Genomic DNA, 25,773 nt, shown 5'->3' on the forward strand with positions numbered 1-25,773 from the left:
TTTATTGGCAGCAAACAAAACACAAGTATTCACTGAATTTACAATTTTAACCAAATATTTCTGGGGGTTAATTTTAAGTTCTGAATTGCATTTTCATCCTGATCTTTTTTTTCATCTTACTGCAATTTCCAAACACATTAATCATCTCAACTTATCATTAAAGGGTTAATATGCCCCCACACACACACACCGTCCCCCCCGCCCCCCAAACCAAAGTACTTTAACAACTACATTACATTTAAAAAATCCACACCTTTACACCTGAAACTGGCCAAATGAACTAAGGAATGACTAAGGTAGAGACTGGAAGAAAAATTGATCTAACAAATGTGGCTGATTCAATGTATGATTGAAATTGCTCTCAACCAACCAATCAGTGATATTTATTGAGCGCTTACTGTGTGCAGAGCATTGCACTAAGTGCTAGAGAGAATATACCACTATAGAGTTATAGATACAATCTCTGCCCACATTAAGCTCACAGTCTACAGATAGGTAAATAATCAAAGCATGCTAAGTATGTAAGGGCCACACTGGGAAATAACTATCAGTGAATTAAGCTAGGCCACACCCAAGTACTTCCTTTTCAGGTGGAGTATATGGATTGGCTTCTGAAAAACAAAAGATAATTAAAATAACTAGATGTTATTTAAAATCGGTATTGGTGTGGGGAAAATGGTAAATTTTCAATCTGCAGATGCATATTTCTGTTGAACGTATGTATTTGTCCCCTGTCAGACCAGCTTCCTAAATGGCAGGGTTTGCCTTTTCTTTAAAATGTCCCTGAAGTGCTCAGTACAAGCCTATTCATCTTGTATGTTCCCAATCAGTCTTTCTGCTTGACTATTAACCAATAGAAGCAGTGTGATCTAGTGGATAGTGCAGGGACCTGGGAGACAGAAGGACCTGGGTTCTACTCCCCGCTCTGCCATTTGTCGGGAACGTGACCCTGGATGAGTCACTTAACTTCTCTGTGCCTCAGTAACCTCATCTCTACAAATACCATAAGCGCTTAAAACAATTATGTAAAAAAGTTTCTTTTTCTTGTGTTCTTATTGTCAAGGATACACCTGGAACTAAATAAACTATATGTTAGTCATAATGGTGAGCTTTGCTTCATCTTTAGGGAGTACACAGCTTTCCGATCACTTCCCATGAAGGCATTGTCCCATGATCTCTGGCTGAACTCCAGGACTGGTGAAGCTTTGAATAACCCTCAAGCTTCAACCCAGAACCGAGTCTTTCCAAATTCTGGGTGGACTCCCTTATTTTCCTCAGCCTCTTTGCTGGTTTCTCTGTCTTCAGCCTCTCTCCCCTTCAGTCCTATGTAGTGTGCTGCTGCCCGAATCATCTTCTTGTAGCACAGTTCTCCCTTCATTCCTCAAAAACCTCCAATCATTATCCATCTCCCTTCTCATCAAGCAGAAAGACCTCACCATTGGCTTCAAATCTCTCCACCAGCTTTCCCTATCTCGTATGCCTTGGTCTTCCCTATAATACTAATTGTGGTATTGGTTAAGTGGTTATTATGTACCTTGCACTGTACTAAGCGCTGGGGTAGATACAAGATATCTGGGTCACACATGAGGCTCACAGTGTAAGTAGAAGGGAGAACAAGTATTCAATGACCATTTTGCAGATTAGGGAACTGAGGCAGAGAGAAGATAAGTGACTTGCCTAAGGCCTTACAGAAGGCAAGTGATGGAGCCGGGAATAGCACCCAGGTCCTCTGACACCCAGACCTGGGCTCTTTCCACTAAGCCACATTGCTTCCGAAGATCATCTTGCTAACTATCTCATGTTCACCTTTCCCATCTAACAGCCTTTACTAATGCAGTTCTCTACATCCACCTCAAAATTGTCAGACTTCAGACCTCCCTAACTTTAAAACCCTCATAATTTTTAAAACCCTCATAAAATTCCACCTCCTCTAGGAAGACTTCCGTTATTAATCCACAATATCCCAGTCACATCAGCCCAACCCCTCTCCCTTCGTATTTATTTACTTTATTCCTAACCTCTGCACTTGTGAAGATATGAATTATATGTCCACTTTATTAATGTATTTAATCACACACATTTATTCAGCAGCTTCCTCCTGATGTGGTTGTTCCACTTCCATTTTCCTCCTCCAGCTTTAACTCTCTTAGTTAATTTTTATCTACAGGTGTCTGTCTCCCCCTTGAACTGCATGCTCCTTGAAGGAAGGGAATATGTGTGGTGATAAGGTGGTTAGTACATACACTTAGTAATCTGCCTAGCACTCAATAGTTGCTCAACTGACTGCCTGATCTTACTTTGGTTTTGTTCCCAGCTCTCCTCCCTGCTTCTGTCATGAAGGACTCCACCACTCCACAATCGCTATTGTTACAATTATGGTATTTGTTAAGTGCTTACCACACACAAATCACTGTACTAAGCACTGGGTCAGACACGGTTCTGTTCCACATAGAGCTCACAACCTAAGGTGGGAAACAGTGATTTTTTTTTTGTTTGTTTGCCATGGAAAATTAATCAATCAATCAGTGGTATTTACTGAGGACTTAGTATGTGCTCTACCAAGTGCTTGGGAGAGTAATCCGAGAGTTTGTTCGAGATTTCGAGTCTACTTCTAGACATCCAAGACGGTGTCTTCTGTGATTTTGTGGTTTTCCATTTCCACAACGTACTTCTTAAATTCTCATTTGAGTTCTGTCACTCATGGCTTTTGTGAGCCCAGGACAAACAATTCCCTGGGTCTCACTCTCAAAAATGAGATACAAATAATAAAATACTAGATGAAATCTATGTTCACCTCTCAAATACTGCACCATGAACATGGCACCTCATCCTTATAGAGGTCCAGCTCAGTGATAAAAGGATTCCTACAAGATAAGGGCAAGGAAAGCAGGATTGTGAATATGCTTGTTTGTCTTTTTAATGATGTGCTGGGCCCCCTCAATGTCTCGGTGTTCTTCTGTTTACCAGTATCTGAGAGTTTACATCTGGGTGTGCATCTGAGGGGGTGGTGGGAGGAAAGAGGTCTTTGTGTAGCTTTGCACTCCATGTTAATTCAGTGTTTGCAATTCCGTGAATGTTCCTTACAGTGTATATGTGTTTAGTATCTGTGTTTCTTTCTGTGATGTCATTTATGGCTGTCTCTCATATAATCAATTGTGCATTGTTGTGCCAATTGTATATACCATTGGCGGCTCTGTGATGTCATTCATTATCTGTTGGCATGCCAGAGACAGGCAAAAGTTCCCTTAATACTACACAGATGGCAACCAAAATTACGTAAATAAAAAACGAAGTACCAGTGAACATGATGTTTTCTGCCTTACACGTGAAATCATACACATCACTGTGGGGAAAACCATCTAAGGCACCACAAAACTAGAACGCTTTCCCAAAGGCATTTTCTGACCTTCCCGCTTGGTCCAAAGTCTTTGCATCGCCCTCCCAAGATCCCCCTGAACATTGGCCATTTCTGAGCCTCGGGAGTCAGTCGCAGGAGTGATAGAGGGGAAAGGGTGCATGATGAAAATAATAATGATGGTATTGATTAAATGCTTATTATGTGAGAAGCACTGTTTTAAGCGCTGGGGTAGATACAGCTAGTCAGGTTGGACATAGTCCATGTCCCACATGGAGCTCACAATCTTAATCCCCATTGTCAGTTGAGGTACCTGAGGCACAGAGAAGTGAAGTGACTTGGCCAAGGTCACACAGTATACTCGTGGCAGAGCCAGCATTAGAACTCAGGTCTTTCTGATTCCCAGGCCCATACTCTATCCACTAGGCCATGCTTACCGCACCTAAATTCATCTGGTGGTCTATCTGTGACAGACAAGGGTAAAACCAGGTCAAAACTGGACTATTCAGGATCAAACTTGATGAACAGCCACTGGTCTTAGAAGCCACTCTCTGTCCCTAGAAGTTCCATTCTCTAAGATGAAGGGGGCTCCTTTTAGCCCAAATCCAGCTCAAGCAACAAGACATCAGGTGGCAAAGGGGATATTATGTTGTCTTGGTTTTGTCCATCTGTCTCCCCCAAACAGACTGTAAGCCCGTCATTGGGCAGGGACTGTATCTATCTGTTGCCAAATTGTATATTACAAGCGCTTAGTACAGTGCTCTGCACATAGTAAGCGCTCAATAAATGCTATTTAACGAATGAACGAATATCTGAATTCTGTTTCTCCACTTGAAATTGGTTCCAGAAGGATTTCCCTCTGCAAACCTGCCATGCTTTCTTAAGGCCAAAGTATAAATCACACTATCCTTGCACACAGGTGCAAGACTGGAATACGTCTTCTGTGGCGTGACGGTCGAGAATGAAGCAAAAACATGAAAATAAGCACTAACTCACTTACTCAGAAATTACACAAGGCTTTTAGAGACAAAGCAAAGTAATACCGAGCTTTTCTTAATATCTCCCAACTAAAAAAAAAAAAAAAAAAACAGCACATAGGGCAGTGTTGGAGCACAGGCCTATAAATCAGAGGACCTGGGCCTAATCCCAGTTCCACCACTGGCCTTCTGGGTGACCTTAGGCAAGTCACTTAACTTTCCTGTGCCTCAGTTTCATCATCTGTACAACGGGGATTCAGTAACTCCTGGGTTCTAATCCCAGCTCTGCCACGTCTGCTGTGTGACCTTGGGCAAGTCGCTTAACTTCTCAGTTAATTCATCTGGAAAATATGGATTAAGAGTGTCAGCCAATGTGGGACAGGGACTGTGTCCAACCTGATTAATTTGTATCTACCCCGGCACTAAGAACAGTGCTTGGCACATAGTAAGTGCTTAATAAATGCCATTATTAGTATTATCATTATCCAGCTGGGCTGTCATTGGTCCCCATTAGGCCTCTGCAGATGTGCAGCCAGAAGAAATGTTCTCTGCATGAGTCAAGGAATGGTGGTTATTCTGCCTTCCACAAGCCTCACTGTGGATTAATATTTTCCTTCCTTCCCTTCTCAAAGCACATAACCATTCTAATGCAAACCTAACTGAGGTTTTAACCAGGTTTTAATCTGAATCTAGATATTAAATCCAATTTATAATATAATAACAATAATGGTATTTCTTAAGCACTTGCTATGTGCCAAACACTGTTCTAAAGGCTGGGGTAGATACAAGGTTAGCAGTTTGTCCCTCGTGGGGCTCACGGTCTTAACCCCCATTTTACAGATGAGGTAACTAAGGCACAGGGAGGTTTAGTGACTTGCCCAAAGTCACAAAGCTGACAAGGGGCGGAGCTGGGATTAGAACCCATGACCTCTGACTCCCAAGCCCGTGCTCTTTCCACTAAAGCCACGCTGCTTCTCTATATACAAAGCTACTCCTTCAGTGATGAATCAGGCTTACAATTGAACAGATCTTCAGGTTTATAAAATGAGGCTTGAAGGGGATAAATAATGCCAAAGAAATATGCAATGCTAAAGAAATCCTGTAAAGATTCAGACACATGTATCAGCCCCCTAAGAGCAGTGGTAGAAGGAGTTGTAGCAGCTGTATTTATTAAACACCCTCTTGGTGCAGTGCACTGTGCTAGGTCCTGGGGAAATTCAGAATAATTGATTCAATAGTATTAATTGAGCACTTACTATGTGCAGAGCACTGTACTAAGCGCTTGGAATGTACAAATCGGTAACAGATAGAGACAGTCCCTGCCCTTTGATGGGCTTACAGTCTAATGACACATTCCCTGACTGCAAGGAGCTTACACTCTAATGGGGGAGAAAAATATACATATAATTCCTACGGAGGTAAAAAATAAACCCTCCCTTGACCTAACGGCTCCCTCCAGTTATCGCCTCATCCCCGTCCTGCCATTTCTCTCCAAATTTCTTGAGAATTGTTTACATCGCTGTTTCCGCTTCCTCTCCCTCAATCCCCCACAATCTAGTTTCTACCCTCTTCACAGAAACAGCTCTCTCTAAGGTCACCAATGAACTTCTCCCATATCTGGAGGCCTCTTACTCTATACTAATCCACCTAGACCTCTCCGTCTCCTTCGACACTGTAGACCAACTCCTTCTACTTAGAAGCAACTTTACCCAACCTTAGCTTCACTGACACTATCCTCTCTTGGTTGCTCTTCTAATTCTCTGACCATTCTTTCTACGTCTCTTTTACAGCCTCCTCCTCTGCCTCCCACCCTCTTACAGTAGGGGTTCCTTAAGACTCAATTCTAGGTCCCCTTCCAGGTCCCCATCTACACTCACTCCCTTGAAGATTTGATTCTCTCTACCATCTCTATGGGGATGATTTCCCAATCTACTTCTCCAGCCCAGACCTCTCGCTCTTTCTCTGCAGCCTCGCATTTTCTTCTGCATTCAGGTCACCTCTACTAGGATGTCCTGCTGTCACCTCAAACTTAACATGTCCAAAACAGAACTCCTTATCTTCCCACCTAAACTCCATCCTCTCCTTGCGTTTCACATAACTGTAGACAATACCACTATGAGATATGCCTGTCTCATAAGCCTATAATCTTGGCACTTTCCTCGACTCATTTCGCTCTCATTCAACTCACATAAGCAGTGTGGCGCAGTGGAAAGAGCCCGGGCTTGGGAGTCAGAGGTCATGGGTTCGAATTCTGGCTCTGCCACTTGTCAGCTGTGTGACTGTGGGCAAGTCACTTCACTTCTCTGTGCCTCAATTACCTCATCTTTAAAATGGGGATTAAGACTGTGAGCCCCACATGGGACAACCTGATTACCCTCTATCTACCCCAGCGCTTAGAACAGTGCTGTGCACATAGTAAGCGATTAACAAATACCAACATTATTATTATTATTATTATTATATTCAATCTGTCATCAAATCCTGACAGTTCTACCTTCACAACATTGCTGAAATCTGCCCTTTTCTCTCCATCTAAACTGCTACCATGCTGATCCAAGCACTTATCCTCTCTCGCCTTGACTACTGCATCTGTCTTTCCCCACTCCACTCATTCATTCATTCATTCATTCAATTGTATTTATTGAGCACTTACTGTATGCAGAGCACTGTATTAAGCTCTTCGGAGAGTATGATACAACAATAAACGGACACATTCCCTGTAAGCGCTCTGTACATAGTAAGCGCTTAACAAATACCAACATTATTATTCCCGGCCCACAATGAGCTTACAATCTCGGGGGGAGTCAGGCATTTATAGAAATAAATTACATAATTACAATCTTCACTCTGCTGTATGGGTCATTTTTATAAAGAAATTCAGTCCATTCATTCTTCAATCATATTCATTGAGCGCTTACTGTGTGCAGAGCACTTTCCTAAACACTTGGAAGAGCACAGTACAACAACAAACACATTCCCTGGTCACAATGAGCTTACCAGTCTAGAGTGGGGGAGACAGAAATGATTACAAATAAATAAAATGACAGATATGTACATAAGTACTGTGGGGCTGGGATGGAGGAAGAGCAAAAGGGAGCAAGTTCAGGGTGAGATCTTCCCACTCCTCAAGAACCCCCAGTGGCTGTCCTTTCACCTCGGCATCAAACAGGAACTACTTATCACTTTCTTTAAAGCACTCAATCAGCTGGCACCATCTTACCTCACCTCCCTGATCTCCTACTACAGCAGTGCCTGCATGCTTCACTCCTCTACCACCATCTTCCTCACTGTGCCCCCATCTCATCTATCTCTCTGCCAACCCTCTTCCCACTCCCCCAGCCTGGAACTCCCTGCCCAACCTTCAAAGCCTTATTAAGGTCCCATCTCCTCCAAAAGGCCTTCCCTGATTAAACCCTCTCTTCCCGGCTCCCTCTCCCTTCTGTGTCATCTGGGCACTTAGATCTGTAATCATTGGGCACTTGATATTCTCTCCACCTTCAACCCCACAGCACTTCATGTCTGCCTCCCTCATCTAGAATGTATGCTCATTGTGGGCAAGGAGCATATCTGCCAACTCTGTTGTTTTGTACTCTCCCAAGCCCTTAGTACAGCGTTCTGCACATTGTAAGAGGTCAGTAAATGCCACTGAGGATACTATATACATGAGTGCTAAGGAGGGTGTAAATAAATTCTTATGCGCAGGAAGGAATAACCATTTTTTTATTTGATACATCTATTTTAAAAGAGGATGACGTTATTGGATTTTTTAACCAGTTTCTTCAAAACTTAGTATATTTTCCCACTCTTTTTATCAAAAGGTTCAAAAATGAAATATAATCAAAACTTGGTCCTATAATGATGGAAGCAGAATTCAATTTTACGCTTGTATAGATTTTTTTCCCATAAATATATGGTTCAGTCTACTTCTAATGGACAATTAGCCAGCACCTGTTTTTCCAGAATATGAATGTGATTATTTTTGCGATTATGATGTTCATTAAGTGCTTACTACATGTCAAGCATTGTTCTAAACGTTGGGACTGATACAAACTAATTAGGTTGACTACAATCCCTGTCCTACAGAGGGCTCACAGTCTGAGTAGAAGGGAGAAAAGTACTGAATCCTCATTTTACAGATAAGGAAACTGAGGCAGAGAGAGGTTCAGTGACTTGCCCGAGGTCAGTCAATTGTATATATTGAGCACTTACTGTGTGCAGTGCTTGGGAAAGTTCACTATAATAATCAACACATTCCCTGCCCACACTGAGCTTACATTCTAGAGGGGTCACAAAGCAGTGGCACAATTGGAACTACAACCCAGAAAAACTGATTTCTAAGCCTGTGCTCTTTCCACTTTGCCACACTGCTTCCTTCATTTAAAGATTTAAAGACTTTGACTGTGGAAACCCTGAAACAATCCTTTGCATGCAAATGAGAAGAAAGAAGAAAAAGAAAAATAGATGGAGAGAAAAGGAAGAGAAGAGGAAAGGGTATAGAGAAGTTTCATGAATCATTTGCCCAAATAGAGTGCAGTCATGGGGAAAAAAACCACAGATTTTTAACTACCGGTCTTCTGTCTTTAAGGTGGACACAGATGACTACTGGCCACTAAAGACCAACAGATACCTGTTTGCCATCCCACCTGAGATAACTTCAGTCTATGCTTCACTCTACTGCCCGGATTATCTTTCTACAGAAACGCTCTAGGCATATCACCCCCTCCTCAAAAAACTCCAGTGGTTGCCTATCAACCCTCACTTCAAGGAAAAACTCCTATTGGCTTCAAAGCTCTCCATCTTCTTGCCCCCTCCTATCTCACCTCCCTTCTCTCCTTCTACAGCCCAGGCCACACACTCCGCTCCTCTGGTGCTAACCTTCTCACTGTGCCTCGTGCTCGCTTGTCCCGCCATCGACTCCTGTCCCATGTCCTACCTCTGGCCTGGAATGCCCTTCCTCCTCACACCCGCCAAACGATTACAATTCCCCCTTCAAAGCCCTATTGAAAGCTCACCTCTTTCAGGAGGCCTTCCCAGATTAAGCCCCTTTCCCTCTGCTCCTCCTCACCTCCCCATCACCCCGACTCCCTCCCTCTGCTCTACTCCCCACCCTGCCCCATAACACTTGTGTATTCTGTAAACAAGTGACGCCTACTTGTTTTGTTTTGTTGTATGTCTCCCCGCTTCTAGACTGTGAGCCCATTGTTGGGTAGGGATTGTCTCTATCTGCTGCCAAACTGTACTTTCCAAGAGCTCAGTACAGTGCTCTGCACACAGTAAGTGCTCAAAAAATGCGACTGAATGAATTGAATTGAATGAATTGAATTGAATGAACTTATGTTACAAAAAGGATGGTGTCATAAGGACACAAATGGAAAGGTTCTTCGCAGAAGTTTGCAGTTCCTATAAGGTTGCTGAGTGAGTCGCTGGGTGGTCCCCCAGCTCCCTTCATATATTGCTCTAAGGCAGAAATGTTCTCCTCCAAAAGCCCTATAAAACCCAATTCTGAGGACACGATCTGGAGGCAGGAGCCAAGGCACATGGAGGCTGAGGGTTTACAAATAAAAATACCAGGCATAAAGGCACGGGGCTGTATTGGCCCCCAACGGGGGTCAGACCAACTGCAGATCACACTGTCTGATACATCAGTTCATGGCCAGAGCAGAAGCAAATGAAAGCTAGGACCTTAAGCCAGTGCATCAGAGACAAAAAAGGAATGCCAAAATCAAAGTTGGGGAAAGGTCAAATGGCAAAAAGAAAGTGTTTTGTAAACACAACTCAGAAGCGTTTCTTTGAAAGCCAAATGAATGTGGTAGAGCTCATGAGGACATTCTGAACACTCTCTATGGAAGCCATGCATACATTGATTTTGCTGTTGCTGGTGCAAGATTGTTCTTAAAATAGCAAATTGAAAAGTGTCTAAGTAAAAAACCCTACACTGAGCTTTTCAAAAAATTAGATCTGCAACAAAGTTGCAGGAAGATGAAAATAACATCAAACACAATGTCAGTCAGTCAACAAGTATTTATTAGTCACTCCAAGGTGATTTTTGGAGATCCTGGGAAACAAGTAAGCGGGCAATCAGATTATTTAGTTTTCTTGCAATGATTTCTCCGATGGTCCCTTTCTTCTTTCAGACAATTCCAAAAAGGAAGGAGGTAAATAGCATCAACATTTGTTGCCCAGCAGGACCAGAGACAAGCACGATAGAAAGTACCTCCTCTGGAGACATACAGCCTGATTTTGAAGACTCCACACATTCAGAATAGTCCAAACCCTGATCCGTCCCTCTACATACTTCTCCAGATAATCAATCGATCGTGCTTACCGAGTGCTTACTACATGCAGAGGACTGTACCAAGGGCTTAAGTTCACATCAGAATATTTTGAGATGATTATATCACACTTTGAGACAGACCAATGAAACTTAATTGCCTGTAGTGCTTGACCATTGAGTCGATACCATGGTGTGACCAAAAAAATTTTTGGAACTTCTATAAATGCCTATTCAGATGATAAATTATGGTGTGAGGGGCTGCAGAGTTAGCCAATCATATTTATTGAATGCTTTCTGTGTGCAGAGCATGGTGCTAAGTGCTTGGGAGAGTACAATATAATAATATAACAAATATAACAGAGAAGCAGCACAGTGTACTGGATAGATCACAGGCCTGGGAGTCAGAAGGTGGTGAGTTCTAATACCGGCTCTGTCACTTATCTGCTGTGTGACCTTGGGCAAGTCACTTCACTTTGCTGTGCCTCAGTTACCTCATCTGTAATATGGGGATTGAGACTGTGAGCCCCATGTGGGACAGAGACTGTGTTCAACCCAATTTGCTTATATCCACCCCAGTGCTTAGTACAGTGCCTGGCACATAGTAAGCACTTAACAAATACCACAGTCACCATCATCATTCCCTGCCCACAACAAGCACAGCATGGAGAGCTGACTGGAGATGACACACGGCCAGATTCTTAAATGTAGAAACTGGATAAAACATTCTCTGCTTCTATAAGTTCCTTGAGGGCAGGGAATATGACTCTAAGGTATGTTTTGTTCTTCCAAAGTCCCTAGAACAGTGAAGCCCAATAAGTGGGCTCTTGCTGAATGCTGGTGCTACTACTTGTCTGATCTGACATTTCTATTCTGGACAATTGGAGAAAAATTGCTATCCATAGGTTTTGAGGCAGAGGAAACCATCATACTAGACTGATTAAAGGCAGCTATTTGAGTTCCTAAAATTTAGCTGCCTGCTTACCATTATTGTCATTAACCCAGAGAACAGAGATAAATGAAGGTTTAATGGATCCTTAAAAAGCATCTGATCGCTTTAGCACACATCCAGAGCTAACCTGGCACAAAGCAGTGACATTTCTTCTAAGCATGAAAACACTCCCTCCAGGTGATGGATGCTTGCTGGCTATTTCTGCCTTGGCTTGGCAGGGAAAGGATGTACACATTCTGCACTTGCCCAGATATAAGTGAGGATCACACTCTTATTGGGGAAAATAATCCAGGGATGTCAGCACTCATGGTTTTCATGGGGCTGGAAAGACACTGGAGGATGGATGGTCTTGCATAAGATGTGAGTAAAGAGTTAGCCTTGAGAGTGGAATAGATCAATAATACTTGTTTCGAAAAAATGAACACTAACTCTGGTCCTGGGGTTGGGATTCAGAGTGGGTTCATGAGCAGTCCTTAGCGCATGAAAAAAAAAGTAATGATGGTCCCCAAAGAAAACTATTCCCATACATTGGACATCTTCATAATTGGACTCAGAGTATAGGATAAAGATCCTGAAGGGTATCTCTGACCTGGGTCTGCAGAGACATTAATTCACCAATTGCTGCTGCATTTGGGAAAGACCCTGCATCTTTTTTTTAAAGAATCTAAACTCTAAAGTGGGTTGGTGAACATCCCTACATTAAAAGAGAGCTAAAGATTAGTCAGTACCGCAGAGATGAAGAAACTCAGAGATATCTTTCTGGTATATGCTAAGACAACTTCCAGAAATAAAATATTGAAAACCACCAGCAAAATGAAGGCAGATATATTGATATTTTTCTACGCTCCATTCCAGTTGTTAAGAGTTCCTTTCGATAGTAAAATATTTCTGTCCACGAAGCAGTTGTTTCAGACTTCTGGATCAAGGAACTGCCAAAGTATCATCTCTTCCAAATCTGTTCCAGTCTAAATTAAAACACACACACACAGACTGCAGCAGCAGCAGCAGCAGCAGGGGCAGTGTGGGTGATTTAGACTATTGTTCAGGGGTAAACCTGATTAAATTTACCAGCATTGTATACATTGAGAATGTGGGTGGTAACACTCTACCCTTGAAGCACAGCTCATAAATGTAAATAAGCCATGCCATTTTCTTCCCTGTAGGGACAGACTCACTTTGAGCAGAGGCCATGGGGGAGGGGAAGGAGGAGAAAGGTTGAGAGTGACATAGCCATGTACATACATAACACAATAAAATTAGATCAAAATATGGTAATTCTCTAACAGCTCTGCAGGAGAAGACTTGGAAATCTCCCCCATACTGATAATTTTAATTTGATTGTAGGCTTTTGCCAGGATATATTCGAGGAATATTTATATGTATAACTGAGTGGAGCCTATCTATATTTAACATGCCGCAGTACACCCAAAAGCCTCTCTTGCAATTTGTCTTTTTAAAATGTGCTATGTAACAAAAGCCTAAAGGGCTTCTTCTCTCATGTTTCTCCTTAACATTTCTTAAGAAAGGAGAGGAAAGGCAAAAGAATTCTGACAAGAGTTCCAACTCGAGATGCTCATATGGGGAAAGAAATCTACATGTCATTTAGGGTGCCCATGCCTCACTGGTTAAAGCCAATTGAGATTATCTATTCCTTAGGGGATTTCGCAAAGACACATAAAATGCTTCATGCTCTCACTTCAGTTTTCAAATCACAGACTTTCGTTCCATTTTTATTAATTGTCAACAGCGTCGGAACTACTCTGGGGCCTTTTCCTCAGAACTGGCAGATAGGTGTCACATTCTAAGGGCAAAGCCATCAGTCATTTAACCAAGACTCTTCATTTGTAATATAACACCACTGACCTAGAAAATCCCCCCCCCCCCCCCCAACTTGGAGAAACAATAGAGCCCCAGCAGGATCCAATCTCAGTTCCACAACAATCACTGTGCTGAAGATTGCAGGTCTCCTGGTGTCCCTGGAATTTGGACATTCAGGACAGGAATACTTCAGTGATGCCAACAAAAGAAAGTTGCCTCCAACAGATTGGCACCATTACAGTTTCCAAACAAATGCATCTTTTGAAAATAAGAAACAAAATCCCCAAATGCTATTTCTGCTCCAACTGTGAGGACCTACATGTTCATCGTTCCAGCACAAAGCCTGATTGCTCTCCATGAGGTTGATTCAGAAGAGGTACAAAAACTAGCTCTTCCATACTCTCAATCATGCCTTGCTCAGCACTGTACATTTAACCTTGAAATCATTGTGGAGGCACTGTTTGAACTCCCTAGAACACATTTCTGTGACATGGTAACATGACCGAATTTCGATGTGCAATGAGAGCACACCTTCTGCATCATCACCGCAATCATCCAACACAGAGGACAAAACATTCCATTTCATTGCAAACCCTCACAGTGGCCTTTTATGATGGTTCTTTATCACCTCCTAGCCTCTATTTCCCAGACTCGAAGTCACTCATATGAAAATCACCCGCAGTGCCCCTGAGATATAAGGAAATTAAAACAATAGGAATCCTGGTACACAGAGAGTGAGAGATACCTTTTTCTTCCGATCCCGGGACCGTTTCCTGTGCTTCCTTTTCTTCTCATTCTCTTCTTCAGGATTGATCTCTAAATCCCTGTTTTTCTTTAACTGCGATGCTGCATGAGCCATAGTGCGTTAAAAATCCCCGGAAACGGTGTTTCCTTGCAAAAGGTGGTCTCCTCAGGCACCTTAATTCAGCCTTCAAGCAGCATTCAAGATACTGGAAAGAAATCTTTGCCTCGGAAGGGGAAGACAGTCAAATGGCCAAGATGCTGTCGGAGCCGAGGGTTAACAATGAAAATGCCCGTCCTCGGATTTCATCCTACACCTTCTTGCACCTGAGCCTTCAGAAAATCGTCCAGCCATCATAATGCACTGAACGGAATGAAAAAGACAGCTGGGACAGAGAAAGCTGTATTATGGCTGTATCCCCGGCCACCAGCTGGAAGTGTCTAAGTGATTCTGCTGAAGGGGGAATACCGCAAAGGATGCGCTTCCACAGGAAAAAAAATCAGGGGAAGCCACACAGGCAGCAGCACAGATTTAACCCTAATTCTGAAAATCTATTTTAAAACACTTGAAAAGAGGACAGCGTGGCAATTTGTACCTTACTGCTGGTATTGCATAGAGAGTCGTTTAACCTAAAATGGAATGGAGCAGTTCCTACTTTAGGTTAACTGCTGATGGTGACAAAAAAAATAAAATAAAATAATTCATTTTGCTATGGAGACCCTGACTGCATTATGCAGGAAACAATACATGCATTGCTCCCTAACAGTGTGTCCTTTATGCCGAATTATCAATCCAGCGCTTTTTGAGGGATAGGACTACAAAAAACCTTGTTGTCTCACAAAAAAAAAAACAGACCTATTACAACACATCATACGAATAGATGTGATCATGTTAGTATGTAGAACAGACATCTAATTCATATGAAGGTCCTAGCGCCATTCTCTCAACAAGGTCCGAGAATGAGAAATTTGGGTGACAATTACTATTTCCACGCAGTGAAAAATGTAGTTAAAAATGTAGTTTTAGGCTTTCATAGCAAGGCTTCTTTCAATCATCTTACTATTTCCACCACCTGAGTCCTCAATGACTGCAGCTTCTGAATATTCATTATGTAAGGTAAAATAGCAGCAGAATCCTAGTCCTGTGGGAGTTTCTACTGGGGTGCAACATTGTGGGGGAAAAAAAAGAAATAAGGATATTTCTTCCCCATAAAGTGGAAAAACAGGATTTTTTTTTTTAGAAAAAGTTTTTATTGTCTTATAATTTAATATCATCTTTAAACACTGTGATATTGATCTCTCCGAGAAATCCCAACAGAAATTGCTCAGGTTCTCATACAACATTTGGTATGCTCCAGCCACTGAAAGTTCACTGCCGCCTGTGCTGGGGCATGTGATTTTGCAATGCAGACCAAGCTTGTTGGGTCTACCGGGTTGCAACCAAAAGATTCAAAGGCATGATCACGTGAGGATTTATTTGATCTCCTCTAGAAAGAGTTTATGAAATAAAGAGAAGAGACCCCTATTGCCTCCCCCAAGATATTTTCCAAAGTTTCCAATGATCCATCCCGTTCTGCCACTGAGAAGGAAGGAAAGGACACTGCAGGTCACCATGAAACCAGCTCTTTTCTACAGACTGATCTTGGCTAGAACCTTGATTTTCAGCTGCTTTCACATGGGCAAGCTCGTCAAGGAGAGAAGTATGATCAGGGCAGCCTCCACGCCATCAGATAATTTCTCTTGACTCATTAGAAGTCGACGAATCGGAATCTGGAAACCAACAATTATCTGGCCCGAAAGGCAGAGTGAACTCCCCTCTGTGGCATGCATCATAAAGTAAGTGTCTGTTTCTACCTTTGCTTGGCAAAACTTTAAAATGGATTTCGGTAATACTGATAATAATGCTGGTATTTGCTAAATGCTTACTATTTGTCAAGTAGAGTTCTAAGTGCTGGGGTAGAGACAAACTAATCAGGCTGGACTCAGTCCCTGTCCCACATGGGGTTCACAGTTTTCATCCCCATTATACAGATATGGTAACTAAGGCACAGAGAAGTGAAGTGACTTGCCCAAGGCCACACAGCAGACAAGTGGCAGAGCCAGGATTAGGGCCCAAGTCCTTCTAACTCACAGGCCTGAGCTCTATCCACTAGGCCATGCTGCTTCCCCTAGGTCAGAGATGGGTGGGAGTGAGTAAGTGAAGGGACAGCAGAAAGTAGGCAAGGATAAGGAGGAAGGAAGAAGAGAACGGAGACATGGAGCAGCATGGGGCAATGGGAGAATCATCGTGACTAGCTTCGGGCATCGTCTCCTCCCACCACCCGCTGCCACAATGATTCCCTTGAATTGCACCTTTGCCCTCAACCAATGTTTCCTATTTTAAAATATGAAGACGGTTCCAGGCTAACAGATGCCTGGCTGCTACTAGCCCCTGGATGGCTCTCCCTTCCTTATGGACATCAGTGAGTTCTGGGAACATACTTACTTCCACCCACCCAGCAGCCCAAACAGACTTCTGTCTTCCCGGAAACAGAAGAGAAAGGGAGCACTGAAACAGAGATGGGGCTTGGTCAGCAAGAGTTTGCCCCCCGTAACTACGAGAGTACAGACATGAGGATCATCAAAGACCAGCGTGGCCCACTAGAAGAACCCGGAACTGGGAGCGAGAGTATCTGGTATGTAATCCCGGCTCTGCCACTCACCTACTGGTTGACCTTGGGCAAGTCACTTAACTTCTCTTTGCCTCAGTTTCCTCATCTGTAAAACCAGGATTCAGTATCTCTTCTCCCTCCCCCTCAGATATTGTGTTGCACAGGGACTATGTCTGACCTGATTCTCTTCTACCTAACCCAGCGCTTAATGCAGACCTTGGCACACATAATAAGCACTTAACGAATACAATAATAATAACTGTAATAATAATCATGATAACAAACCTGTTTCTGATCAAAACACTGATAAACTTCTCAAGAAAGACCCTAAGTTGAAATGTTTACTTATTTCTTCTTTAAATGTTCCCTTTTGCTATCCATCAGTCAAGCAATGGTATCTATTGAGCATTTACTGTGTGAAGAGCACTGTACTAAGCACTTGGGAGAGTACAATACAACAGAGATGGTAGACATGCAGCATGGCTCAGTGGAAAGAGCACAGGCTTGGGAGTCAGAGTTCATGAGTTCGAATCCCGGCTCTGCCCCTTGTCAGCTGTGTGACTGTGGGCAAGTCACTTCACTTCTCTGTGCCTCAGTTACCTCATCTGTAAAATGGGGAGTAAGACTGTGAGCCTCACGTGGGACAATCTGATTACCCTGTATCTACCCCAGCACTTAGAACAGTGCTCTGCACATACTAAGCACTTAACAAATACCAACATTATTGTTATTATTATCCAGGATCAATGTGGTACCAGATGTTTTTATATCTGGTAGATTAACTTTCAGTAACCAGAACCTTCTGCCAAGGTTACCATCATTGAGCTGTGTGGCTCAGACACAATGTCTGAGTTCACAGAGACCTGATACGAGATGAAATGTCTCTGAAGCAGTAAAAGTGAGACCACTGAGAGCTGAGTCTAATTTGGGGTTGATTCTGGATAAATTGGACGGAACTTCACAACTTGGGGACCTTACCACCCCTGGACTGTAAGCTCCTTGTGGGCAGGGAACATGTCCATTCATTCAGTAGTATTTATTGAGCATTTACTATGTGCAGAGCACTGTACTAGCACTTGGAATATACAATTGGGCAACAGATGTCTACCAACTCTCCTCTACTGTACTCTCCCAAATGTTTAGTACAGTGCTCGTAAATTCTCAATAAATACCATGGTTTGATTGATTGAACATCGTCATGTGGCACTACAAGCCTGTAAAGTGCTCTACTCCATGTGTGGATTTTTTAAAGGCTATCTGAACAAATGACCAAGTCAAACATTGAGGCACAATAATCTAACACTCTTTTTTTTAAAAAAAAAATGCTATTTGTTAAGTGCTTACTATGTGCCAGGCACTGCACTAAGCACTGAGATACACGATAATCACTCTAGTACTTAGAGTTTCATTTTTCATGCTATTTGTTAAGCGCTGTCTATATGCCAGGAACTGTATTAAGCGCTGGGGTAGGTACAAGCTAATCACGTTGGACAAAGTCCACGTCCCACAAGAGGTTCACAGTCTTATTCCCCATTTTATAGATGGGAAAACTGAGGCACAAAGAAGTTGAAATGACTTGCCCAAGGTCACAGAGCTGACAGATGGCCGAGCCAGGATTAGAACACATGTCCTTTTGACTGTCAGGCCTGTGCTCTACCACTTCTACCAGAAACTGTATTTTGTACAGAAAGTGATAGTAGAACTAGGGAATGTTCTTCTGACCAAGCATCCCTGCCAGGATACAAACCAGCATGATGTCAAAGGAAGACTGTATGCACGTGTGCCATGTTGGCCATGGGGTGAATATTACAGCACCAAGACTGTTCTTTATTTTGGGTTTCTTCAAGAACACAAGCCCTGTGTTACAGGAGATTCGATACCTATTCTCCCTCCAGCTTAGACTGGGAGGCTCTAGACTGTAAGCTCGTTGGTCTACCAACTGTAAGATTGTAATCTGCCAAGTGCTTACTACAGTGCTCTGCACTCAGTAAGTGCTCAATAACTGTGATTGATTGATTGAGGCCCATGTGGAACAGGGACTCTATGACCTGTATCTGCCTCAGTGCTTGGAATAGTGCTTGACACAAAGTAAGTGCTTAACAGATACCATAACAAGATGAACGCATTCACTCCCAAATCACTTTGGAACCAGGCGAGAAAAGGGTATTTATTTGGGATGGTGCGAAGGGTTCCGATGGCGCAAAAGTGATAATTAATGGTTAGTAATTAATAATAATTAATTAATGATCACTTTGCTGCAGAGGGCAGGGTCTGGTCATGACCTCTGTTTTCACTACACATTCTGACCTGAAAGCTCTTTTGGAATTAGGGAATAACCATCTGAAACAGGAATATCTTTAACAATAATTAATAATAATTGTATTTATTAAGCTCTATGAGCCATGCACTGTACTAAGCACTAAGGTAGGTATAAGATAATCAGGTCCCACTGGGGCTCTCAGTCTTAGTAGGAGGGAGAACAGGTATTAAATCCCCATTTTACAACTGAGAAAACTGAGGCACAGAGAAGTTAAGTGACTTGCCCAGGTTCACAAAGCAGGTAAGTGGCAATGCCAGAATTAGAATCCAGGTTCTCTTTGGGACACAGTGCACAGTGGTCAGAAGAAATTTTGTATGCATGTGCATTGACATGGTATTGAACACGGTGAATCCTACAGCATGAGTTTCCCTTCGAGTCGCCTTTTGCAAGAAGGCAACACCTGTGTTACAGGATACCTGGGTGTACTGTGTGTTTAGGTCCCTAAACACGTGACTGAAGCAAAAGTTGCAGACATATTCTCCAAAGTGCTTGCAATTGAAGAGGGCAGTCCAGTGGACACATATAGTCCAATAAATACTAGGTACAAGAGAAATTTAATGCAAACACTATCTGAGGCTTATTTCCAATGGTGCCGCTAGAAATAAATCTTCCCATCAAAGCTTTAAGTGTATCATATTGTCAAAATGAATTAGTATTCTACCAAGAATCAGAGAGTTATTAGTCTGGAAAGAATTTTGAGAGTTCACCCAGCCCATCCCTTACCCCACCTTCATCCAGAGTTGCAAAATACATCCCAGAGGAGAAGGATTATCTTCTATTGATCCCAATGCTTAGCACAGTTTCTGACACCTTGTAAGCACTTAATCACCATCATTACAATAATTATTATCACAACCCTCATTTTCAAGAGCCTCAGTAGAGGAGCTACTACATTTTTTCTCAGTTTACAAAGTGATCTGAAAGGTGAGTTCTATGACACTTTACCCCAGTGAACCTCAAACATTTTTGACATGATTCTCTGGAATGGCTCAATTTTGGCTCCTACCCTTTCTCCTTTCCCTGTCAAGAGTTTTCCATTAATTTGCTGTTTCTGAGCTGGACAGCCAGGTCCTTGGGGTGCTTGCTGAGGATCATGAACAAGTATCTACAAACCACGGGTAAAACACTTTTCCCATTTGCTCACCTGGAAAAATGTGCTAAATTTCTTATTCAATAATACACAGCTAAATATCTAATTCAATTGTAATTAAAATAATTCACTGAAGTGTTTTATGACATTTAGAGGGCTCAGCCAGCATTTTCTAAATTTTGGCAGGCAAAGCTGTCCAGTGGTGTAAGCCAAGACTTTAGTATTTCATCAGTGCATTAATAACCTGAAACAATCTGTAGGGTCTTCTTAGAGCACCAAAAGCAGTTGAACTGAGGTGACCATAATCATTTGAATCGTAATGACATTTCAGGGTAAGACTCCCTACAACACAGACTAGTGATGCTGGGATTTCATGCTGTGGGCCGGGAACATATCTACCAAATTTTCTGTATCGTACTCTCCCGAGTGCTTAGTACGGTGCTCAAGTGTTAAGTACCGATGAAGGACTATAAAGGGGGGGACTGGCAGAGGTACTGCATGAAGCTGAGAGGCAGAGAAATACCCTGTCTCCAAAATAGAGGGAGATGATCCCAAATCTTTGCATGGGAATACCCCTGCCAGGCTTCATATTCAAGGAGAAGATGAGAAGCAGTGTGGCCTAGTGGAAGGAGCATGGGCCTGGGGCTCAGAAAGATCTGGCTTCTAATCCTGGCTCCACCACTTGTCTGCTGTGTGACCTTGGGCAAGTCACTTAAATGATCTGTGACTCAGTGACCTCATCTGTAAAATGGGGTTTAAGACTGTGAGCCCCATGTGGGACATGGACTGTTTCCAATCTGATTAGCCTGTATCTATCCCAACTCTTAGTACATTGTACCTCGTCTGCAAAATAGGGATTAAGACCGTAAGCCCCATATGAGACAAAGACTGTGTCCAACCTGATTAGTTTGTATCTACCCCAGTACATAGTTCAGTGCCTGGCTCATAGTAAGCATTTAACAAATACCATAAAAAAAAGGAGAGAGTTTAATGCTTCAGTGAAATGGGAAGTGATTTGGGCTCACCCTGATTTGGTTTATTTTAAAGCACTGCAGCCACAGAATAAGGGAGAGATGGAGGGTTTTTTTGTTTTTGTTTTGTTTTTGAGGAAGGTTTTTTTTTTAACCTCTAACGAAAGAAAGCTACCATTTATAATAATAATGTTGGTATTTGTTAAGTGCTTACTATGTGCCAAGCACTGTTGTAAGCGCTGGGCTGGGCGAGATACAAGGTAATCAGGTTGTCCCACATGGGGCTCACAGTCTTCATCCCCATTTTACAGTTGAGGGACCTGAGGCCCAGAGAAGTGAAGTGACTTGCCCAAAGCCGACAGGTGGTGGAGCTGGGATTAGAACTCTGACCTCTGACTCCCAAGGCCGGGCTCTTTCCACTGAGCCATGCTGAAAGCCCTTGCTCTGTCAAAGTTCTACTGGGGACAACCACTAAGAGCATTAAGAAGAACACTACACTCTGAATTCTAGAACCCTAAAGAAGAAGTTTTCCATCCTTCTAGGCCCCTGAAATTGTTTTTTCCTTCTTACCTAAAGGGGACCCAGCTGACTGTGTGCACTTAAATGTGGCTGAGAGCTGAACTAGTCCTGTGGTCTCTCCACTCTCTTTGGATTAATCAGGGCCTTCCAAGGGGCAGCTGGCGTGCTCCTCTGCTTGACCCCCTCATACATCTATCTGAGCAACAAACACATTTTGACCTCAGTCCTGGAAGAGGAGCCAGCTGGCCACAACAACCGCCAGCTGCTTCTTTGCTTTGGCCTAATATAGTGGGGGATGAGGGATTGAAGTAAAGACCTGAGGGCTGGATTCCCCAGCTCCAATTTAGACCGTGAACATTTGGTGATGAATAATAATAATAATAATTATGATGGTATTTGTTAAGTGCTTACTATGTGCCAAGCCCTATTCTAAGCACTGGGGTAGATATAAGGTAATCAGGTTGTCCCACATAGGGCTCACAGTCTTAATCCCCATTTTACAGATGAGGTAACTGAGACACAGAGAAGTTAAGCGATTTGCTCAAAGTCACACAACTGACAAGTGGAGGAGCCGGGATTAGAACCCACGACCTCTGACTCCCAAGCCCGTGCTCTTTCCACTGAGCCACGCTCCTTTGTGGCTTAGTGGAAAAATCATGAAATGAGAAATGAAGAAATTGTGACTCCCCCTGTGTCTGATCTGAAGTCACAGTTTGGGGGTTGGGGGAGAAGAGAGAGTCGGGGAGAGGAAAGGAAGGTGAGAAGGAGAAAGAGAGGAGGATGGGATGAAGGAATAAGTTATTTGGGTGAAGGTTCAGTGTAGGAGGGGTCTTCATGACAAATCCAAATCTATACATCAACGCTTTTTGATATTTTTCATGACTGATTCATGACAGAGAGGATGTTACCTCTTGGCTCTTCTAGGTGACTTAACGCAGAGACTCCTGGGCACTTGCCACCTTCAGAGGGTGTGAAGGACAGAAAGGTGCGAGGACCCAGCCCTGACACAGATTTAGCAGGAGACTCTGAGAAAATGCCAATAACCTCGGGCTCTGCTGCCTCCCCAACAGAATGTCAAGCCTAGTTCTGAATTGTTAACAACAAAAAACTTTGCATTTTTTAACTTCCTACCAACCCCCCGTCCCCCAGCCTCCTCCATCTCTTGCCCCTACTTTACTGAGAAAATTGAAACTATCAGGTGTGATCTCCCTAAAATCTCCCCTGCCCCTCTCCCATCCATCCCTCTTCCTCGCCGTTTTCAACTTTTCCATCTTTCCCAGCAGTATCACAAGAGAAGATCCGCCTTCTCTTAAAACCTACCCCCTCCACCTGAGCATCCAACCCCATCCCTTCACACCTTATCAAAACACTTGGCCCCTCCAGCCTTCCCTCCTTAACCACCTCCTTCAACCTTTTACTCTCCAATGGCTTCTTCCCCACTGCTTTCAAATATGCCCATGTCTTCCCCATCTCTTGACCCTATGGCTCCCTCCTGTTATTACCCCATCTCCCTCCTACCATTCTTCTCTATATCCACTTTCTCAAGTTCTTCTCCTCCAATTCTCTCCTTAACCCCTCAATCTGGCTTCCATCCCCTAGCTCCACAGAAACTGCTCTCTCCAAAGTCACAAATGATCACCTTCTCGCCATATCCACCAGCTTCTACTCCATCCTAATCCTCCTCTACCGCCCAGCTGCCTTTGACTCTGTTGACCACCCCTTTCTCCTGGAAACATTATCCAACGTTGCCTCCACTGACACTGTCCTCTCCTGGACATGTCTGTTAAATCTGTTATATTGTACTCTCCCAAGTGCTTAGTACAGGGCTCTGAACATAATAAGCACTTAATAAATACTATTGATGGATTGGCGGTCATGACCAACTTAGTAGGCTATTAAAATGTCTCGGGGTCAAGTTGAACAATGTCACCACATTGTCCCTAATGACCTGTTTTTCCTGCCTCTTTGCTTGACAGCTTTTCAACAGTTTCACACTTCAACTGCCTATTTTTTTGGTGAAGGTGGACTTTTTTCTTCCAGGCATCATTAAGGGAAAGGGTAAATTATTTACCCAAGATTCATTAACTTGAACTCTGTTGAGATTGTAATAATGAATCATAAAGCATCAGACCAAAAGAAAAAGGATAAGCATAAATGAGAATCTCTGATCAAATCCCCCTAGGGTAACAGTTCATAGTATCTGACGATTTGCCCTGGGCCAAAAAATGGAGAGAATATTATGATGATTATCACTCACATAAATGATTTTCTTGAACAACATAAAAAATGACATCTATATCATGATGGTGTATCACTGCAATTTACTGAACAATTGAAATCTCCATTTAATTTTAAATTAATATTACTGAATTCTACCAGCTTAAAAGCTGTAGAATTAGAGAAAAACATACTTCATCATAAATTTGTGTTTTCTCTCAATATCTTACCCACCATTTCTTAATATTTCTAATATTTGTTAAGCACTTACAATGTTACAGGCACTGTACTAAGTGCCGGGGTAGGTAGATACAAGCAAATCAGGCTGGACACAGTCCCTGTCCCAAGTGGGGCTCACAGTTTCAATCTCCACTTTACAGATGAGGTAACTGAGACCCAGAGGAGTGAACTGACTTGCCTAAAGTCACACAGCAGACAAGGAGCAGAGCCAGGATTAGAACCCATGACCTTTAGACTCCCAGACCCATGCCCTATCCACTACACCATGCTGCTTGATGGACATTTGTTAATCTTTCATTCATGTACTGGCTTATAAGTAATGAAAATTTTGGAAGGATACAGAAAGTAGAGCTATAATGGACCAGCTTCCAGGGAAGAGATCAGAGAAACAATTGGGGTTACTGCATTTAGTTGAATGCTTTACTTCATTTTAAGATATAAAAGAACAAGGAGGAATGAGAAATGAGTTGAAAAAGAAGAGTTTCCCATCGCTGAACAATGTACATTCACTGTTGAATGAAGAAGTCACCTTCAGGCTGACCAGCCTTCGGGATCAACATAACTCTCTTCCTATCAAAATGAGTACCCAACTGAAAGCCATGGAGAAGAAAACCAGTTACAAAATCAAGGCTGAGGTTCTTTGTCACAAAAAAAGGTCACAAATCCCATAGAGGAATGCCTGGAAAGCCAGGAATCATATTTTTATTTCCATTCATCAAATTGCTGTAATTTGAGGAAAAACTAGTTATTCTCAGTGAGTTTATCATGGGTTATAAGGTAACTAGTGTCTTGAAAAAGCCTAACTTCCCCAAGACAAATTAGTATCTAAAGAAATACATGGCCCAGAAATACTCTACCATCGATCAATCGATCAATCAATCAATCAACCAATGGTACTTATTGAGCATTTACTGTGGGCAGAGCACTGTAATATGTACTTGGGAGTGTACAATACCATTGATGGACCTGTGCCCTGCCTTCAAGAGTTTACAATCTACTTAGGGAAACAGACATTAAAATACATTACAGATAGGGGAAGCAGGATATGTTCATTAGTGCTCTAGGGCTGGAGGATTAATTGGAAAATGTTTCCTAGAGGAGAAAGAATTTTAGGAGGACTCTGAAGGGGTGAGGGCTAACATCTGGCAGGCTTTTGTTGGGTTTTCTTTAATGGTATTTGCTAAGTGCTTACTAGGTGCCAGGCAGTACACTAAATGCTGGGGCAGAGACGAGTTAATCAGTTTGGACACAGTCCATGTCCCACATGGGGCTCACAGTCTTAATCCCCATTTTATAGATGAGGCAACTGAGGCATAGAGAAGTTAAGTAACTTGCCCAAAGTCACACAGCAGACAAGTGGAGGAGCTAGGGTTTGAACCCAGGTCCTCTGACTCCTGGGCCCGTGTTCTTTCCATTAGGCCACACTGCTTTTCTTGGTTTGAGGTATTTGCCTACTAAATTTTATTTGGAAGCAACAATTGTGACTTCAAAATAGTCAGAACTTAAAAAGATTTGTTACATTTAATTTACTATACTACTATATAGGGCAACCTAAAGTTTATGGGAATATTTATCCTCTGAGAGGTCTACTTTCTGGAAGACAAACTACTGGGGTTAAAAAAAAAAGCAAAATGAAAAAAACTTTCAAACT

The 25,773-nt window shown here is 42.6% G+C and overlaps 1 protein-coding gene across 26 annotated transcripts in view; it reads right to left on the bottom strand.

Annotated features, from left to right (window-relative positions):
• ANK3 (ankyrin 3) overlaps positions 1-25,773 on the bottom strand; it is a 678,945-nt gene that overhangs the window by 320,867 nt on the left and 332,305 nt on the right. For 6 of the 26 annotated variants that reach the window (XM_029059636.2, XM_029059626.2, XM_029059633.2 and 3 more), the window contains exon 1: positions 14,119-14,594. The exons of 2 other annotated variants lie outside the window; for them this stretch is intronic. In XM_029059636.2, coding sequence (XP_028915469.1) covers positions 14,119-14,232 — 114 coding nt within the window. In that variant the 5' untranslated portion in view covers positions 14,233-14,594. Of the gene's footprint in view, positions 1-14,118; positions 14,597-25,773 lie in introns of those variants that run through there. 18 more of the 26 variants (XM_039911537.1, XM_039911538.1, XM_029059632.2 and 15 more) reach the window with 12 other exon arrangements.

Source organism: Ornithorhynchus anatinus, chromosome 3, assembly GCF_004115215.2.
Source record: "Ornithorhynchus anatinus isolate Pmale09 chromosome 3, mOrnAna1.pri.v4, whole genome shotgun sequence".
Lineage (NCBI taxonomy): Eukaryota > Metazoa > Chordata > Mammalia > Monotremata > Ornithorhynchidae > Ornithorhynchus > Ornithorhynchus anatinus.